At 41.6% G+C, this 14,122-nt stretch overlaps 1 protein-coding gene across 2 annotated transcripts in view; it reads right to left on the bottom strand.

Annotated features, from left to right (window-relative positions):
• RIMS4 (regulating synaptic membrane exocytosis 4) overlaps positions 1-14,122 on the bottom strand; it is a 117,213-nt gene that overhangs the window by 27,196 nt on the left and 75,895 nt on the right. Inside the window, exon 2 of one of the 2 annotated variants that reach the window (XM_089513933.1) lies at positions 12,952-13,087. In XM_089513933.1, coding sequence (XP_089370059.1) covers positions 12,952-13,087 — 136 coding nt within the window. Of the gene's footprint in view, positions 1-12,951; positions 13,091-14,122 lie in introns of both variants that reach the window. The other variant, XM_089513932.1, reaches the window with a different exon arrangement.

The following is a 14,122-nucleotide window of genomic DNA, read 5'->3' on the forward strand; positions in this document are numbered from 1 at the left end:
TAAAATTCCCAGGATTCCTTAGGGTGGAGCTGTGACAGGTAAACACTCTTACAGTGAAATCTATCTGATAATTCTAATTACAGTATAACCATTGAATTAATGGAATTCATTTACATTTTGAACAATATCCTCCAACTGTCCTGATTTGCCAAGACAGTCCTGTCATCCCACTTTTTCAGCTGCTTTTAAAATGTTCCATTTTCATTCTCCTTCTCCCACTTTGTCTTCAGTTTACTTTAAATTGCTCCAAAATGAGCTCAAAGTGCAAAGTAGTTTGCACTTGATTAACTCAGCAGGGTAGAGCATAGAGGAGGCGGCAGAATTTTGCCCTTCCCAGTAGTTCATAGAATCATAGAATCGTAGAGTTGGAAGAGACCACTAGGGCCATCCAGTCCAACACCCTGCCAGGCAGGAAATCCAAATCAAAGCATCCCTGACAGATGGCCATCCAGCCTCTGTTTAAAGACCTCCAAGGAAGGAGACTCTATCACCTTCCGAGGAAGTGCATTCCACTGTCGAACAGCCCTTACTGTCAGGACGTTCCTCCTAATGTTCAGGTGGAATCTCTTTTCCTGTAGCTTGCATCCATTGTTCCGGGTCCTGTTCTCTGGAGCAGCAGAAAACAAGCTTGCTCCCTCCTCAATATGACATCCTTTCAAATATTTAAACAGGGCTATCATATCACCTCTTAACCTTCTTTTCTCCAGGCTAAACATCCCCAGCTCCCTAAGTCGTTCCTCATAGGGCATGGTTTCCAGACCCTTCACCATTTTTGTCGCCCTCCTTTGGACACGCTCCAGTTTCTCAATGTCCTTTCTGAATTGTGGCGCCCAGAACTGGACACAATATTCTAGGTGGGGCCTGACCAAAGCAGAATACAGTGGCACTATTACTTCTCTTGATCTAGACACTATACTTCTATTGATGCAGCCTAAAATAGCATTGGCCTTTTTAGCTGCCGCATCACACTGTTCACTCATGTTCAACTTGTGGTCCACTTGGACTCCTAGATCCCTTTCACACGTAGTTTCATTCAGCCAGGTGTCACCCATCCTATATCTGTGCATTTTGTTTTTCCGCCCCAAGTGCAATACCTTACATTTCTCTGTGTTGAATTTCATTTTGTTAGCCTTGGCCCAGCTTTCTAGTCTATTCAGGTCATTTTGAATCTTGATCCTGTCCTCTGGGGTATTAGCTATTCCCCCTAATTTGGTGTCATCTGCAAATTTGATAAGTATGCTCCCAATTCTGTCATCCAGGTCATTGATAAAGATGTTGAATAGCACTGGGCCCAGGACAGAGCCCTGTGGGACCCCACTGGTCACTTCTCTCCAGGATGAAAAGGAGCCATTGTTGAGCACCCTTTGGGTTCGGCCGGTCAACTAATTACAGATCCATTTAACAGTTACTTTGTCTAGCCCACATTTTACAAGCTTGTTTGCAAGAATGTCATGGGAAACCTTGTCAAAGGCCTTACTGAAATCAAGATATACTATATCCACTGCATTCCCTTTATCTACCAAGCTGGTAATTTTATCAAAGAAAGAGATTAGATTTGTCTGGCATGACTTGTTTCTCTGAAACCCATGTTGACTTTTTGTGATTATGGCATTGCCTTCTAGATGTTCACAGACTCTCTGTTTAATGATCTGCTCCAGAATCTTTCCTAGAACTGATGTCAGACTAACTGGACGATAATTGTTGGGATCCTCTTTTTTCCCCTTTTTGAAGATGGGGACAACGTTTGCCCTTCGCCAGTCTGCTGGGATCTCTCCTGTTCTCCAGGAGTTTTCAAATATGATTGCCAATGGCTCCGATATTACTTTTGCCAGTTCTTTTAATACCCTTGGATGGAGTTCATCAGGTCCCGGAGACTTAAATTCATTTAGATTAACAAGGTGTTCCTCTACTATCTCTTTACTTATTCTGTGCTGAAATTCCCCTATTCTGTCCTCTGCTCCATTATCCTCAGGTTGAGCACCCTTTGCCTTTTCTGAGAAGACTGAGGCAAAGAAGGTGTTGAGTAATTCTGCCTTTTCTCTATCTCCTGTTAGCATTTTGCCATCTTCTCCACGCAGTGGCCCTACCGTTTCCTTCTTCTTCCTCTTGCTGCGGACATATCCAAAAAAGCCCTTTTTGTTGTTCTTAACCTCTCTAGCAAGCCTGAGTTCATTCTGCGCTTTAGCTTTTCTGACTTTACCCCTACACATGCCTGCTATTTCTTTGAATTCCTTTTTCGTGATTTCCCCTTTTTTCCATTTCTTATACATGCTCCGTTTCAAACTTAGCTCGGTTGAAAGTTCCTTAGTCATCCATCCTGGTTTCTTGAGACACCTCCCGTTTTTCTTTCTCACTGGAACTGTTTGAAATTGTGCCTTCAGTATCTCCCTTTTGAGAAAGTCCCATCTGTCCTGAACTCCTTTATCTTTTAGTATTTCTGACCATGGAATCGCCCTCAATACTTCTCTAAGTTTACTGAAATCCGCTCTCCTAAAGTCTAGGATGCGTGTCTGACTCTGCCTGGCTTCTCCTTTCCACTGTATTACAAACTCCAGGAGAACATGGTCACTTCCACCTAATGATCCCACCACTTGCACCTCATTAACCAAGTCATCCTTGTTGGTTAGGATCAGATCTAAAATAGCTGACCCCCTTGTTGCCTCTTCCACCTTTTGGACCATGAAATTGTCTTCCAGGCAAGTGAGGAATTTGCTAGACCTTGAGGATTTTGCTGAGTTTGACTTCCAGCAAATATCAGGATAGTTGAAATCGCCCATCACTACTACATCTCTCTTTTCTGACTGTGTGGTCATCTGTTCTAGAAAGATATCATCCAATTCCTCAGTCTGACTTGGGGGTCTGTAGTAGACTCCCACCGTAACACCCTTGTTGTTTCCCTCCCCTTTGATTCTTATCCAGATGCTCTCCACCTGGCTTCCATGATTGATGTCCAGGATCTCTTCACTGGTGTAAATATCTCTGACATATAGTGCTATTCCTCCTCCTTTCCTGTTTGGCCTATTTCTCTTAATAAGGTTATACCCCTCTATTTCCACATTCCAATCATGAGACTCATCCCACCAGGTTTCAGTGATGCCTATTATATCATATTTGCTTTGTTGTACTAGGAGTTCGAGTTCATCTTGCTTATTTCCCATGCTCTGTGCATTAGTGTAGAGACATCGCAGACCATGGTTCCCTTTTACTTGCTGCCTGTGCAAGTTTTTTTGCCTCCCACTGTTGGGTCCTTGCAATGTTTGCCTTGTTTCCTCTATGTCAGTTTGACTATTTTCGCCATCCCTTTCGCCTTCCTTAATATTGTCTCCCTTCCCCTCGGAACTCAGTTTAAAGCTCTCCTGATCAAGTTCTTGAGACAGTTGGCAAAAACATTTCTTCCAACTGGCGTGAGATGCAACCCGTCTGTTGCAAGAAGTCCCTCCTCATGGAACCGCAGCCCATGATCGAAGAATCCAAATCCTTCTCGGCGGCACCATCTGCAAAGCCAGTTGTTCACATCTTCTATTTTCCTCTCCCTTCCTGGACCATGCCCTTCAACTGGCAGAAGAGACGAGATGACAACCTGTACATCCATTCCTTTCAGCTTCCTACCAAGTGCCTCGTAATCCCTTTTGATGTTCTGAATGCTGTGTCTTGCAGTATCATTAGTTCCCACGTGGACCAAAAGGAAGGGGTATTGGTCAGTAGGCTTGACCAGTCTTGTCAGCCTCTCTGTCACATCACGGATCTTTGCACCTGGAAGACAACACACCTCTCGAGACATCTTGTCAGGCCTACAAATCACTGCTTCTGTACCCCTCAGCAAGGAGTCCCCCACTACGACCACACGCCTCCTCCGAGGCTTAGCAGCGACTGTTCCCTCGGGTGGGACTCTCAGGCTCCCCTGCTCTGTCCCTGAAGTCTGTCCATGCTGCTCTTCTTCATCCTCCTTGATAAGGGAAAGAGCTTCGAATCGATTCTCTAGCTGCAAGCTCCCCGAACAATCCCTTCTTGGCTTACTTCTCTTTGTGACATTCCTCCAGCTGTCTGCCTCCTCTGTTTGGCAAGTGACCTCTTCCACCCTAGCATCTTCCTCTGCGTGGTACTCATCCAAGATGGTTAGTTCTATTGTGTCCAGGAAATCCTCTTGTTCCCTAATATGCTGAAGTGTAGCTACTCTGGACTCCAGCTGCTGCACTTTCTCCTCCAAGAGTGCTACCAACTTGCACTTGGTGCATGTGAAGTTCTCCACTTCTGTAGGCAAGAAGAGAAACATCCCACAAGAGTTGCAGGTGACTGCAGCAGATCCCTCGTTGTCCATACTGCAAAGTCTTTAGTAATAAATATAACAGTCAATCTACTGGGAATACTTCTTTAAAGGTAAGTACTGGCTGCTATTTTACACTTAAAGGGAAGGTTCTGTTTCAATATCTGATTCTAACCCGATGCCACTTGAGCAGAGTTGTTGAGTTAAAGACAATGAAAAATTCTGGCTCTGGAAGCTGGTATATAAAGCTAGTCTGCTAGCTCCGCCCCCTTGTGACTCACAGAAGCTCCGCCCCTTCAGCAACGAGCACACGGTCTCAAGCACACGGTCTCAAAATGGCTGCCAAGCAGCTCCTCTCCTTCTCCTCTCTCTGGCCGGACTGTTCTGGAAGGCTCTGGAAGCTGGTATATAAAGCTAGTCTGCTAGCTCCGCCCCCTTGTGACTCACAGATGTGACTCACAGAAGCTCCGCCCCTTCAGCAACGAGCACACGGTCTCAAGCACACGGTCTCAAAATGGCTGCCAAGCAGCTCCTCTCCTTCTCCTCTCTCTGGCCGGACTGTTCAAACAAAAAGCCAATTGCTGTAGCCTCACTCAGCTTGCCTATTCTTCCTCATTAATATATTTTACCATCCTGCTGTTATCAAGAATGGTTTTATATAAATTTTGGGTGCCATGCAATCTGAAGCCATGATCCCTGACTAACCCCATCGCTAGCCGCCATTATCCCAAAAGCGAGCAGACCACATAGCCAGCCGCCTTGCTAGGCATGGTCACAGGAAAAAGGTAGATTTAAACCTTTCAGCAGCAGTTTTTGGAGTTGCTAGACCAGATTCACAATCTACCTGAGACAAGGAGGACAACAGCTATGGCTCCCTCCTTAATGAGCCAGTGATTAACTTAACGACTCAGCCATCTAGATATTCACTCCCCCTGAATAAGTGGCAGACCTATGCTTTGTGTATCCATTATGTAAGTTTTAGCTCAGACAAAGATAAGTCATCAAGCCTTTTGTCCGCCAGGCTGCCATCGCCTGAGGTTATGTTTAGCAGTATATAAGGACCCCACTTTTCGCCCTTCAGTGGGCTTGTTGAGCAGTTCCGAGCCAGAGTTCCTTGTTTGTAGAGCATTTTGCTCCGAGCTTGCGTTCCTGGAGCCTTGTGCTCTGCTGAAATCACTTGAGCGAAGCCAAGCTCACTGTCTTTCCAGGCCTCTAGTTAGCTTTGCCCGCCAGAACTCAGCTCCTAGCCACCACGGTCGCCGCTTTCTTTCCCGCTCCCACGGCCGTGTCTCACCATCCACCATCCCTCACATCTGACGTCTTGGAGAAGACTTCGAAGGTAAATATTCCCAATGGTGCCTCTATCCTTTTTCCTTTACTCCCGAACTCACCCCTCCCTTGCTTTAGCATTGAATGTGTGTGTGCGTGTGTGATCCCTTTTGTTGTGTGGCTTTAATAAATGTTCATATTTTAATTGCACCTCCATTGGCATTTGAGTCTCTGTTTCTTGGGGTTGGACTAGATGACCTCTGGTATACACATAGGGACACGACCCCGCTGCGTGTGTCCTTAGGACACGCCTCTCGTAATATTTGAGCTAATTAAAATTCCCCTAATTCGATCCTTCCTAACACTACCCACACTCTGATGTTACTTGGCCAAAGATGTCCCATTTTTTTTGTCTGTGAAATGCTGGAGGGTATAGCTTGGTGTAGTGATTTGAATATTGGTCTATGACTCTGGAGACCCATTCAGCTATGCAAACCCACTGGGGGACCACAGGTGAGTCACACACTCTCAGCCCCAGAAAACCCTATGATACGTTCACCCAGAGTTTCCATAAGCTGGAAATTACTAGAAGATACAGGAGGAGGAGGAGAAGGCATTATATAAGTATTCAAAATTTACAAAACAGTGATACCTTTATTTAGACAACCAAAATACACAAAATATATGTTGTGAGCTTTCAAAGTTCCACTTCGAAGCTCCAGTGGAGTTTCAAAAGCTTGCATATGTATTTTGTGCATTTTGGTTGGTCAAATAACGGTGTCACTGTTTTCTGGATTTGGAATTTTATTATACTTTGCTATACAGCCAATATGGCTACCCCTGAATATGGTATATAAGTATTGACAGACCAAGTTTCCATGTTCCCACTGATTCAGTCTACTCTGTTTAGCACTAGCAACTGGACTGAGGCCTTGCATTCATGTCACAACTGAATAATTTTTCTTTCTCAACCACCCTTCCAGCTTCCTCCTTCTCCCTCAACCCATGCAGTTACTCTTTCAATATTCTGCTTTGATTTTTAAAAAGTATTAGTCTGTTTATTTTTCTTATAATTCCAACACTTCTTCAACACTTGCATGTTATTGTGCATCTAGAGAATCTGCCTGCCTAATAGTTTGCTTTTAGAGGGAATGATGACTGGGTGTAATAGGAAAGCATGTATCAAGCCAACCTGCAGGTGTTTCTCCACCTTTCCATGCTGTTTGAGTGTAGAAAAACATGCACACAAAATGCCATGACACTAGCTTCGAGGGAAGCAGCAAGGGAACATTTTGTTTTAAGAGTTGAAATTAGACAGAAACGGGGAAGGTGCAGCAATCTGACAACATGTCCTTGCAGACCATTTTCAGCTTCCTCACCTCACAGAAAATCACACCTCCCTCTCTTTTTTCTCTAGCTGCAGTCACAGTCTGCTGAGTTATTCTAAAGTAAGAAAGTCACCTTAGCATTTTGCAGCCTAATCATTCCAGGGGTAGTCAGCAGAAAACAAGAATGCCTTCGCAGGTGCCACATGTTATGCACTTACAGCAGTTTACAAGATTTGCTTCTGGGGGCATTTACCCTAAATCAGTGCTTCCAAGAAAAGCCAGTGGCCCTAAAAGGGAGGAACAATTAACTTAAATTTCATGGCACATTCCTTTGAATCATAGCATAAAAATAAACTTAGGAGAGACAAGAAAATTAATATAAGTTAGTTAATGCATTTAATTTATCAATCATAAGCTTTAAAAATTCAAATTCAATCATATTTACATTAGACATAGGGAAAAATAACTATTAGGTTTCTGTTTAATTGCCATCAGGAAATTAAGCAACAAGCCTACACTAAAACTTTTATCAGAACTGAAATGAAAAATGTCATTGACTTCACTCAACAGTCCCCACCTTGTTCCTGTGTTGTGCTTGGCAGGAAAGGAAACAATGCCTGAATTTTTGAAAACCCCATTTCTCATCCATCACACCCCCAACTGTTCTCTTGCAATGCATTTCTCTCCCTCTTTCGTCTACTTAACCTCTCTCTTTCTGCAGCTTACTGATTCTCAAATGGGTTCTCAGAATAAGTCCCAGGGACAAAAGCATTTGGGGCAGATGAGAAGCCTTTATATTGAATTTGGTACAGAACATGGGAGAACCAACTGGATACAAAGACATCCACCCCTTCCAAGCATTCCTTACTACTTATTAGTTTAAAATCTTTTTATTTTGAATTTAACCAAACTATCATGCTCAAGAACAAAATAAACAAAGATTCCTATAGCTATTTGCATTTATTAAATAACCAGCTAGGAACTGGAGAAAAAAATTGGCTGCTCAGTATAATCTCCTGTTTAATTAATCAATGACATAATAAATTAATAATGGAATTAGGTTAATGTTGGAAGTCCACCTTAAGTCAAACAGCCATGTTAAATATAAATTTAATTAACCCCTTTTGTTAGAAAAAACTACTTAATTGATTTTAATCAGTTCTTATTACCACCCAGGATACAGATGGAGTCAAAGATAAGCTTTAGAAGCCCTGCTGAATTGGCAAGATCCAACATGTTTTTGATTCTGGTGTTGCCAAACCTAGTTTCTGTGCCAGTGTTAGAATACATATGAAGTGGAAAACTGAGGCTGCATCTACACTGTAGAAATAATCCAGTTTGACACCACTTTAACTGCCATGGCTCCCTCTTGGACTTGTAGCTTTGTGAGGCACCAGGACTCTTTGGCAGAGGCGGCTAAAGACCTTATAAAATCACAGATCCTAGGATTCCATAGGATGGCGCTACAGCACGTAGTGGTGTCAAACTGCATTACAGTCGGACCTCCCGGGGGGACCAGTTCTGGACCTGCTCCCTATGGATACAAAAAACTGTGGGACCTCCTTAATGGCGGTGCAACATGTGCGGATCTACTAGCATGGCCACGTGCACATGTAGCCACTGGGGACAGAGGGGTTTCTTGGCTAAAGGCAGAAGGTGCATTTAAAAATAAAAGAAAATGCATATAGCTATTTTTATTTATGATTCTATATAACTAGAAAACTTATATTCCTACTGGGTTGGATCAGAGCCAGTTCATTGGACTTTGGTCCTAATGCAAACAGTGTGAGAAGTCTGTAAAGTTATGTTGTGTGCCTTCAAGTCGTTTCAGACCTATGGTGACCCTAAGGTGAACCTACCACAGGGTCCTGTTGGGAAGATTTGTTCAGAGGGGTTTGCCTTTGCCTTTGCCTTCTGAGGATGAGATATGTGACTTGCCTAAGGTCACTCAAGGGGTTTCTATGGTCAAGCAGGGAAAAATTAGTAATGAGGAATAACCCAAAAATAGGATAAGCTGCAGCAGTTTGCTTTTGCCTGAGTCAACTGGGAAGGGCAAGAGTCTTCCCCCTTTTCCCCCCTCCCTCTGCTGAGTTAGTTAAGTGCAAAATAGTTTTGAACCTTGAACAAGCTGAGGACAAAGGATTTTTTCACATGGGAGGCAAACGTTATTAAATCATGATTAAATCGTGCTAATAGCACAATCAGGGGGAAGATGATTACATCCCATGCACTTCTCCCATTTGTGCCCCGTGTGTAAATACTGGAAACTCCCATTATTTGTCCCATCCATTACAGTTTATGCATGGGACATTGATGGGAGGAGAGTGCAGAGATGTGATAATCTTCCCCCCGATCACACTATTAGCATGATTTAATCACAATTTAATGACACTTACCTCCTCCATGTGAAAGATCCCAAAGTAGAATAAGAATAAGAATAAGAATAAGAATAAGAATAAGAATAATTTATATTTCCCGCTTCTCCCAAGCAGGATTACATCATTAAAAATACAATACTAATACAAATAGTGACTATAAAATACTAATACTGAATTACAACATTCCTATTAGTTCCTTAAAATATCTAATCATAAAATAATCCTATAATCATTGTCAAGGGTGGAGCATTTATCATAGTCTTATACAGAATCAGGTGGATACGCCCACCGGAAGAGATCCATCTTAAGTGCCTTCTTAAAAGCATCTAAGGTGGTAATAAGATGGATCTCTTCCAGTAGACTGTTTCACAGTTTAGGCGTTGGGGCTATAAATACTCTATGGGAAGTCATTATTAATCTGGTGTTATAGTGTTCCATTAAATTCTTCCCAGATGTTCTGAATATGTGGGACAGATCGTGTAGGGAGAGGTGTTCCCGCAAGTAACTCCAGCCCGAGCCATGTAGAGCTTTAAAGGTAATAACTTTATATTGTGCACGGAAGCTGATTGGCAGCCATTGAAGAGATTTCAGCACTGGTGTTATGTGATCAGACCCATGTGTATTAATGACCAACCTGGCTGTGAATATTATTTACATGTCAAGAGCTTAACTAACACTTTGGCAACTACACAAAATCCTCCATGGGCCTATGGAATATTCTTCTCTAAAAATCATTAAGAAGTGCTGCAGTGAAATCTTTAGTGCTAGACATCCTGCCAGGGATTATATTATGATTGAGGTGATGCTGACGGTGGTGGTGGAAACAGTAGCTACTCTTTAATTGTAATGTCATTTTTTTTCCTCCATGAAAAAACAACAACCTGCCACTAAGGAAATAGTTCTGCTATGCAACTGCATAGTAATGCAACTCTGTTCCAGCCTCTATTACAAAATCCACAAGATTATGAATTGAATTTTCCCCCTTTGGCAGTGTAGAAAAAGATTCTGTTTTCTCTGCTGACAATGATGCTTTCCATTTAGGTTTATACAGCCTGGCCTCCTGGGAACGATGTACAAATATGTTGGATCATCTGTGCAGCATCACTGCACAGTCTAGTTGCTTTCATGTTCAGTTCTCTGATTAGAGGAGAGAAAAGGGAGGAAGGAATAGTACAATCCCAAAATAAATATAGCATTGTGTTGGACTGCGACTCTGGAGACCAGGGTTTGGGCAAATCACCCTCTCTCAGCCTCAGAAGAAGGGAAAGGCAGACCCCATCGAACAAACCTTATCAAGAAAATCCCATGATAAGATTTTCTTAGGATCGTCATAAATCAGAAACACCTTGAAGATGCACAAGTAAAATATGCTCCACTTGTTTAATAGAACTGTCTAAATCCAGCTGTTAGCTCTAGTGATACTAGACTCACAAAATCAATGAGATTTATACAAATGCTGGTTCAACAAATGATTCACTGTGCGTAGTTGGATTTTGGCTAGTGGCATGCAAATTTACTCTTGGTATTAAAAAAAAGTTTCAAATGTGTCAGTACTGCATGCTTGCAAAGGCTGATATAATGGCACTTTAGCCAACAAGTATTCAGGAAGCCGAATAGTTTTCTTTATAAAAAGATACAGCAGCTGCACCCCATTCAAGACCTACTGTTTGACAGCTTCACAGAGGATTAATTTTCAATGCAGTGAACAAAATAATGCTTTTAAACAAAAATAGTGTTTTTAAGGATTTTACTTTTTTTTTTACCTGTTACATTAATGTAGTGTTTTAATTGTGTTTTAAAATTGTACTCTTTTATTACTGTTGTTGCTTTTATGCATCTTTTTTGAGCTGCCTTGAGACTATTTGGGAGAAAGGCAGCATATAAATAAAATAAAACATAAAAATAATAGGCATAACTGTCTGGGTTCCTATTCATTTGTGAATGACCGCATGCAATCTTTTTGCTCCCAGTACAGGTTGCCTCCTTTTCTTTAGTGTGAAGTTAACCAGTTGTTAGTCATGCAAATAGGTCTGAAGGGAACTAGTGTAATGGCTACTAACATCACAAAAGTCAAGTGGCCCCATAAAGCAACAACACAACAACAACAGCAACAAAAAGCAGTGTTATCTTGCAGAGTTCCTAAGATGAAGGTGTCAGGTTTACTACTTACCTCACTCCCTCTCTCAGCTTTTCAACAGTATCTTTCTAATGCAGATGATGCTAAAAGGCAGATGTTTGGTGGGCAGTAGTGTCACCTCCTTATGGTGTCACCTGGTGTGATCTGCACCTCTCATACCCCCCCTGATGACAGCACTGGGTATAATTTGAACCATTAGGGTTATATAAGCTTCTTCTTTGCTCCTAACTTTTCTCCTAATAAGCTGCATCATACAATTTTCTATCATCACTATACCCCTTTTCATGTATGCAGTTAACAAGATTATTTAAGGGGTAATTAATAGGTTATTCATCTCTAATCACCCACCCACATTCATTAGCAAGTGGCAAAATTGGCTGAACCTACAAGGACAATATTTTAATTAACATTTTGCTTCAAATATTTCTTATTAGGAATTACAGGGAAATTTGGGTTCCTGGGAAGGACACTTCTAGATAACATAGCATTTATTTATAAGAAAGCACTGATAATCAAAGGCTTATTTCTATTTCCAGCTAATTGTAAAAACCAATGGTCAGATTCCTAATGAGTTAAACCACTCACACAAATAGTGTGGGCCCTGTGAGGGTTTTTTGCTGCTCATTGCACAAGCAGAAGTTTCATTTTGCAAATGGCAACCATTGCACGCAATGGCAAGCAGCAGACAGTTCCATGCTGCTATACTGACAGAGGTATTTACCTCATCAGCAATCAATTTGATCTTGGTCCATGAATCAGTACCACTAAAATATTTCATCATAAGACTTCCTGTTTCACATATTGGATAAGTGTGCGCATACTGTGATTTGTTATTTTCTTTAGTCAGCATTGTCAAAGAACAGCAGCATTTGCTGTATCCTTTAATGGTGGCTTTGCAGAAGGCATATCCTGTGGCTTGAAGCAGGATTTTCAGAATCTATGGGGGGAGGTGTTAGAATTCATCCTTTTCCTTCTATATTTTTGTTTCTAAGTGGAAAAATGACTACCTCCCTGCTAGCATTGTCTTTTGATAGCAATGTATAGACTATGATAACAAAACCCTTGCTGGCCTTGTTGCAACCAGAGCTCAGAAACACTGGTGTTTTGTTGTTGTTTTAAACAGTGGGCCCATTCATACTACACATTCACAGAGCTACTATTCCACCTTAACTGCCATGGTTTCATCCTATTCAATTATGGGGTTTATAATTTGGTGAGGCACTCTGGCTGAAATGTCTAAATGCTCCTTTCTAAATGCAAAGCCCAAGATCCCATGGGATGGGACACTGGCAGTTAAAGTGGAATAACAGCACTTAAAATGTGTGGTGTGAATGGGCCCAGTGTCTTTAGTACACCATCCCAAGGTGGAGATAATTGAGATTTCTCATTCAAAGAAAAGACAACTAGCCAATGGGGGAAAACCTCTTCACAAATTATGCTTGCTGATACAAGTAGAACCTACAGCATTTGTTTGATATGGCAGTTAATTGCTACTGGGAATCACACATGTATGTGTGTTTAACATACTTGTCTGGAATTTTATGGATAGATCCCTGCTTATCATTTCTGACTCACTTTCCTTCTGATCCATAGCTGTTCATGCTTTCTTCAATGGATTCATGGCTAGCTTGTCGAATGGTTCGGCTTGGCATTTCAACCGCCAGGCCAGTTTCGGTGCTCCGCTGGATTGCGCCTTTGAGTTTACGGCCATCTTCTAAAGCAAACAGGGAAAAACATGTGGGAAGGAGGGAGAGGATGAGAGAAAGACAAAGAGGTTAGACAATTAGATATTGTGTGGAAAATATATAAAACAAAACACGATGCAACTGCATCGTAACAGGAGGACTACCTACCACTTTAAAATTAGGAAGCTAGATCAATATTAGAATCTGTAAACTAGGAACAACTTAAATTTTCTTGTCATGATAGAAAAGAGGTGAATATGATTCTAGAGGCAATTTTGCTTGTGGAGAAGCAGTCTTCCACATCTTTGTTTGTCTGACCATGAAAAGAATTAAACAAGCTAAACAAAAGCTCATGGAGATTCAGGCAACTGGTTTAATAAGATGACTATTGCCTACCCAAATTACAACAAAGGAGTAGTCTACATGTAGATTTTCACATATGCAGATTTTCACATATTCACATCTTTGTTAGCCGCCCCGACTGTTCTCAGAGGGGCGGGATACAAATAATAATAATAATAATAATAATAATAATAATAATAATTATTATTATTATTGCTTAATTGTCTTCACTTTTCTGCACAAATTCACATCTATTTTCACACACACCCCTTCTGAAAATGCACAGCCATGCAAATCATGCAAAGCATACAGATGGCCGCACATTTGACAAGTATCCTGGATACTTGCAGATACTCTAGTAAAAACTGAATCTCTTTCAGTAGAGTTTATGAAGTTTTTTGGGTGGGGCCCCAAAAGCCTGAATTCCTCTGAATCCCATGTAGCCAGATCACAGTCTGTTTGATTGGAATGAGGAATATCTGAAGATGTCAGCCACAGATGCTGGTGAAACGTCAGGAATAAACTCTTCTAGAACATGGCCTCATAGCTTGAAAAGCCCACAAAAATCTATAGCTATGATTCTATATTATTTAAATTGTTTAGACAAGCCAAAAGAGGTGGGTTTAGATAACTTCTGCCCTCACATATTCCGGAAATGAACAAGGAGGACCAATATACAACCAAAGAGTTTCTCTTGTGGAGTGGAATGGTCTAAGTCT

Source organism: Sceloporus occidentalis, unplaced genomic scaffold (genome assembly GCF_023333645.1).
Source record: "Sceloporus occidentalis isolate IW3139 unplaced genomic scaffold, rSceOcc1.0.p SCAF_3, whole genome shotgun sequence".
Classification (NCBI taxonomy): Eukaryota; Metazoa; Chordata; class Lepidosauria; order Squamata; family Phrynosomatidae; genus Sceloporus; species Sceloporus occidentalis.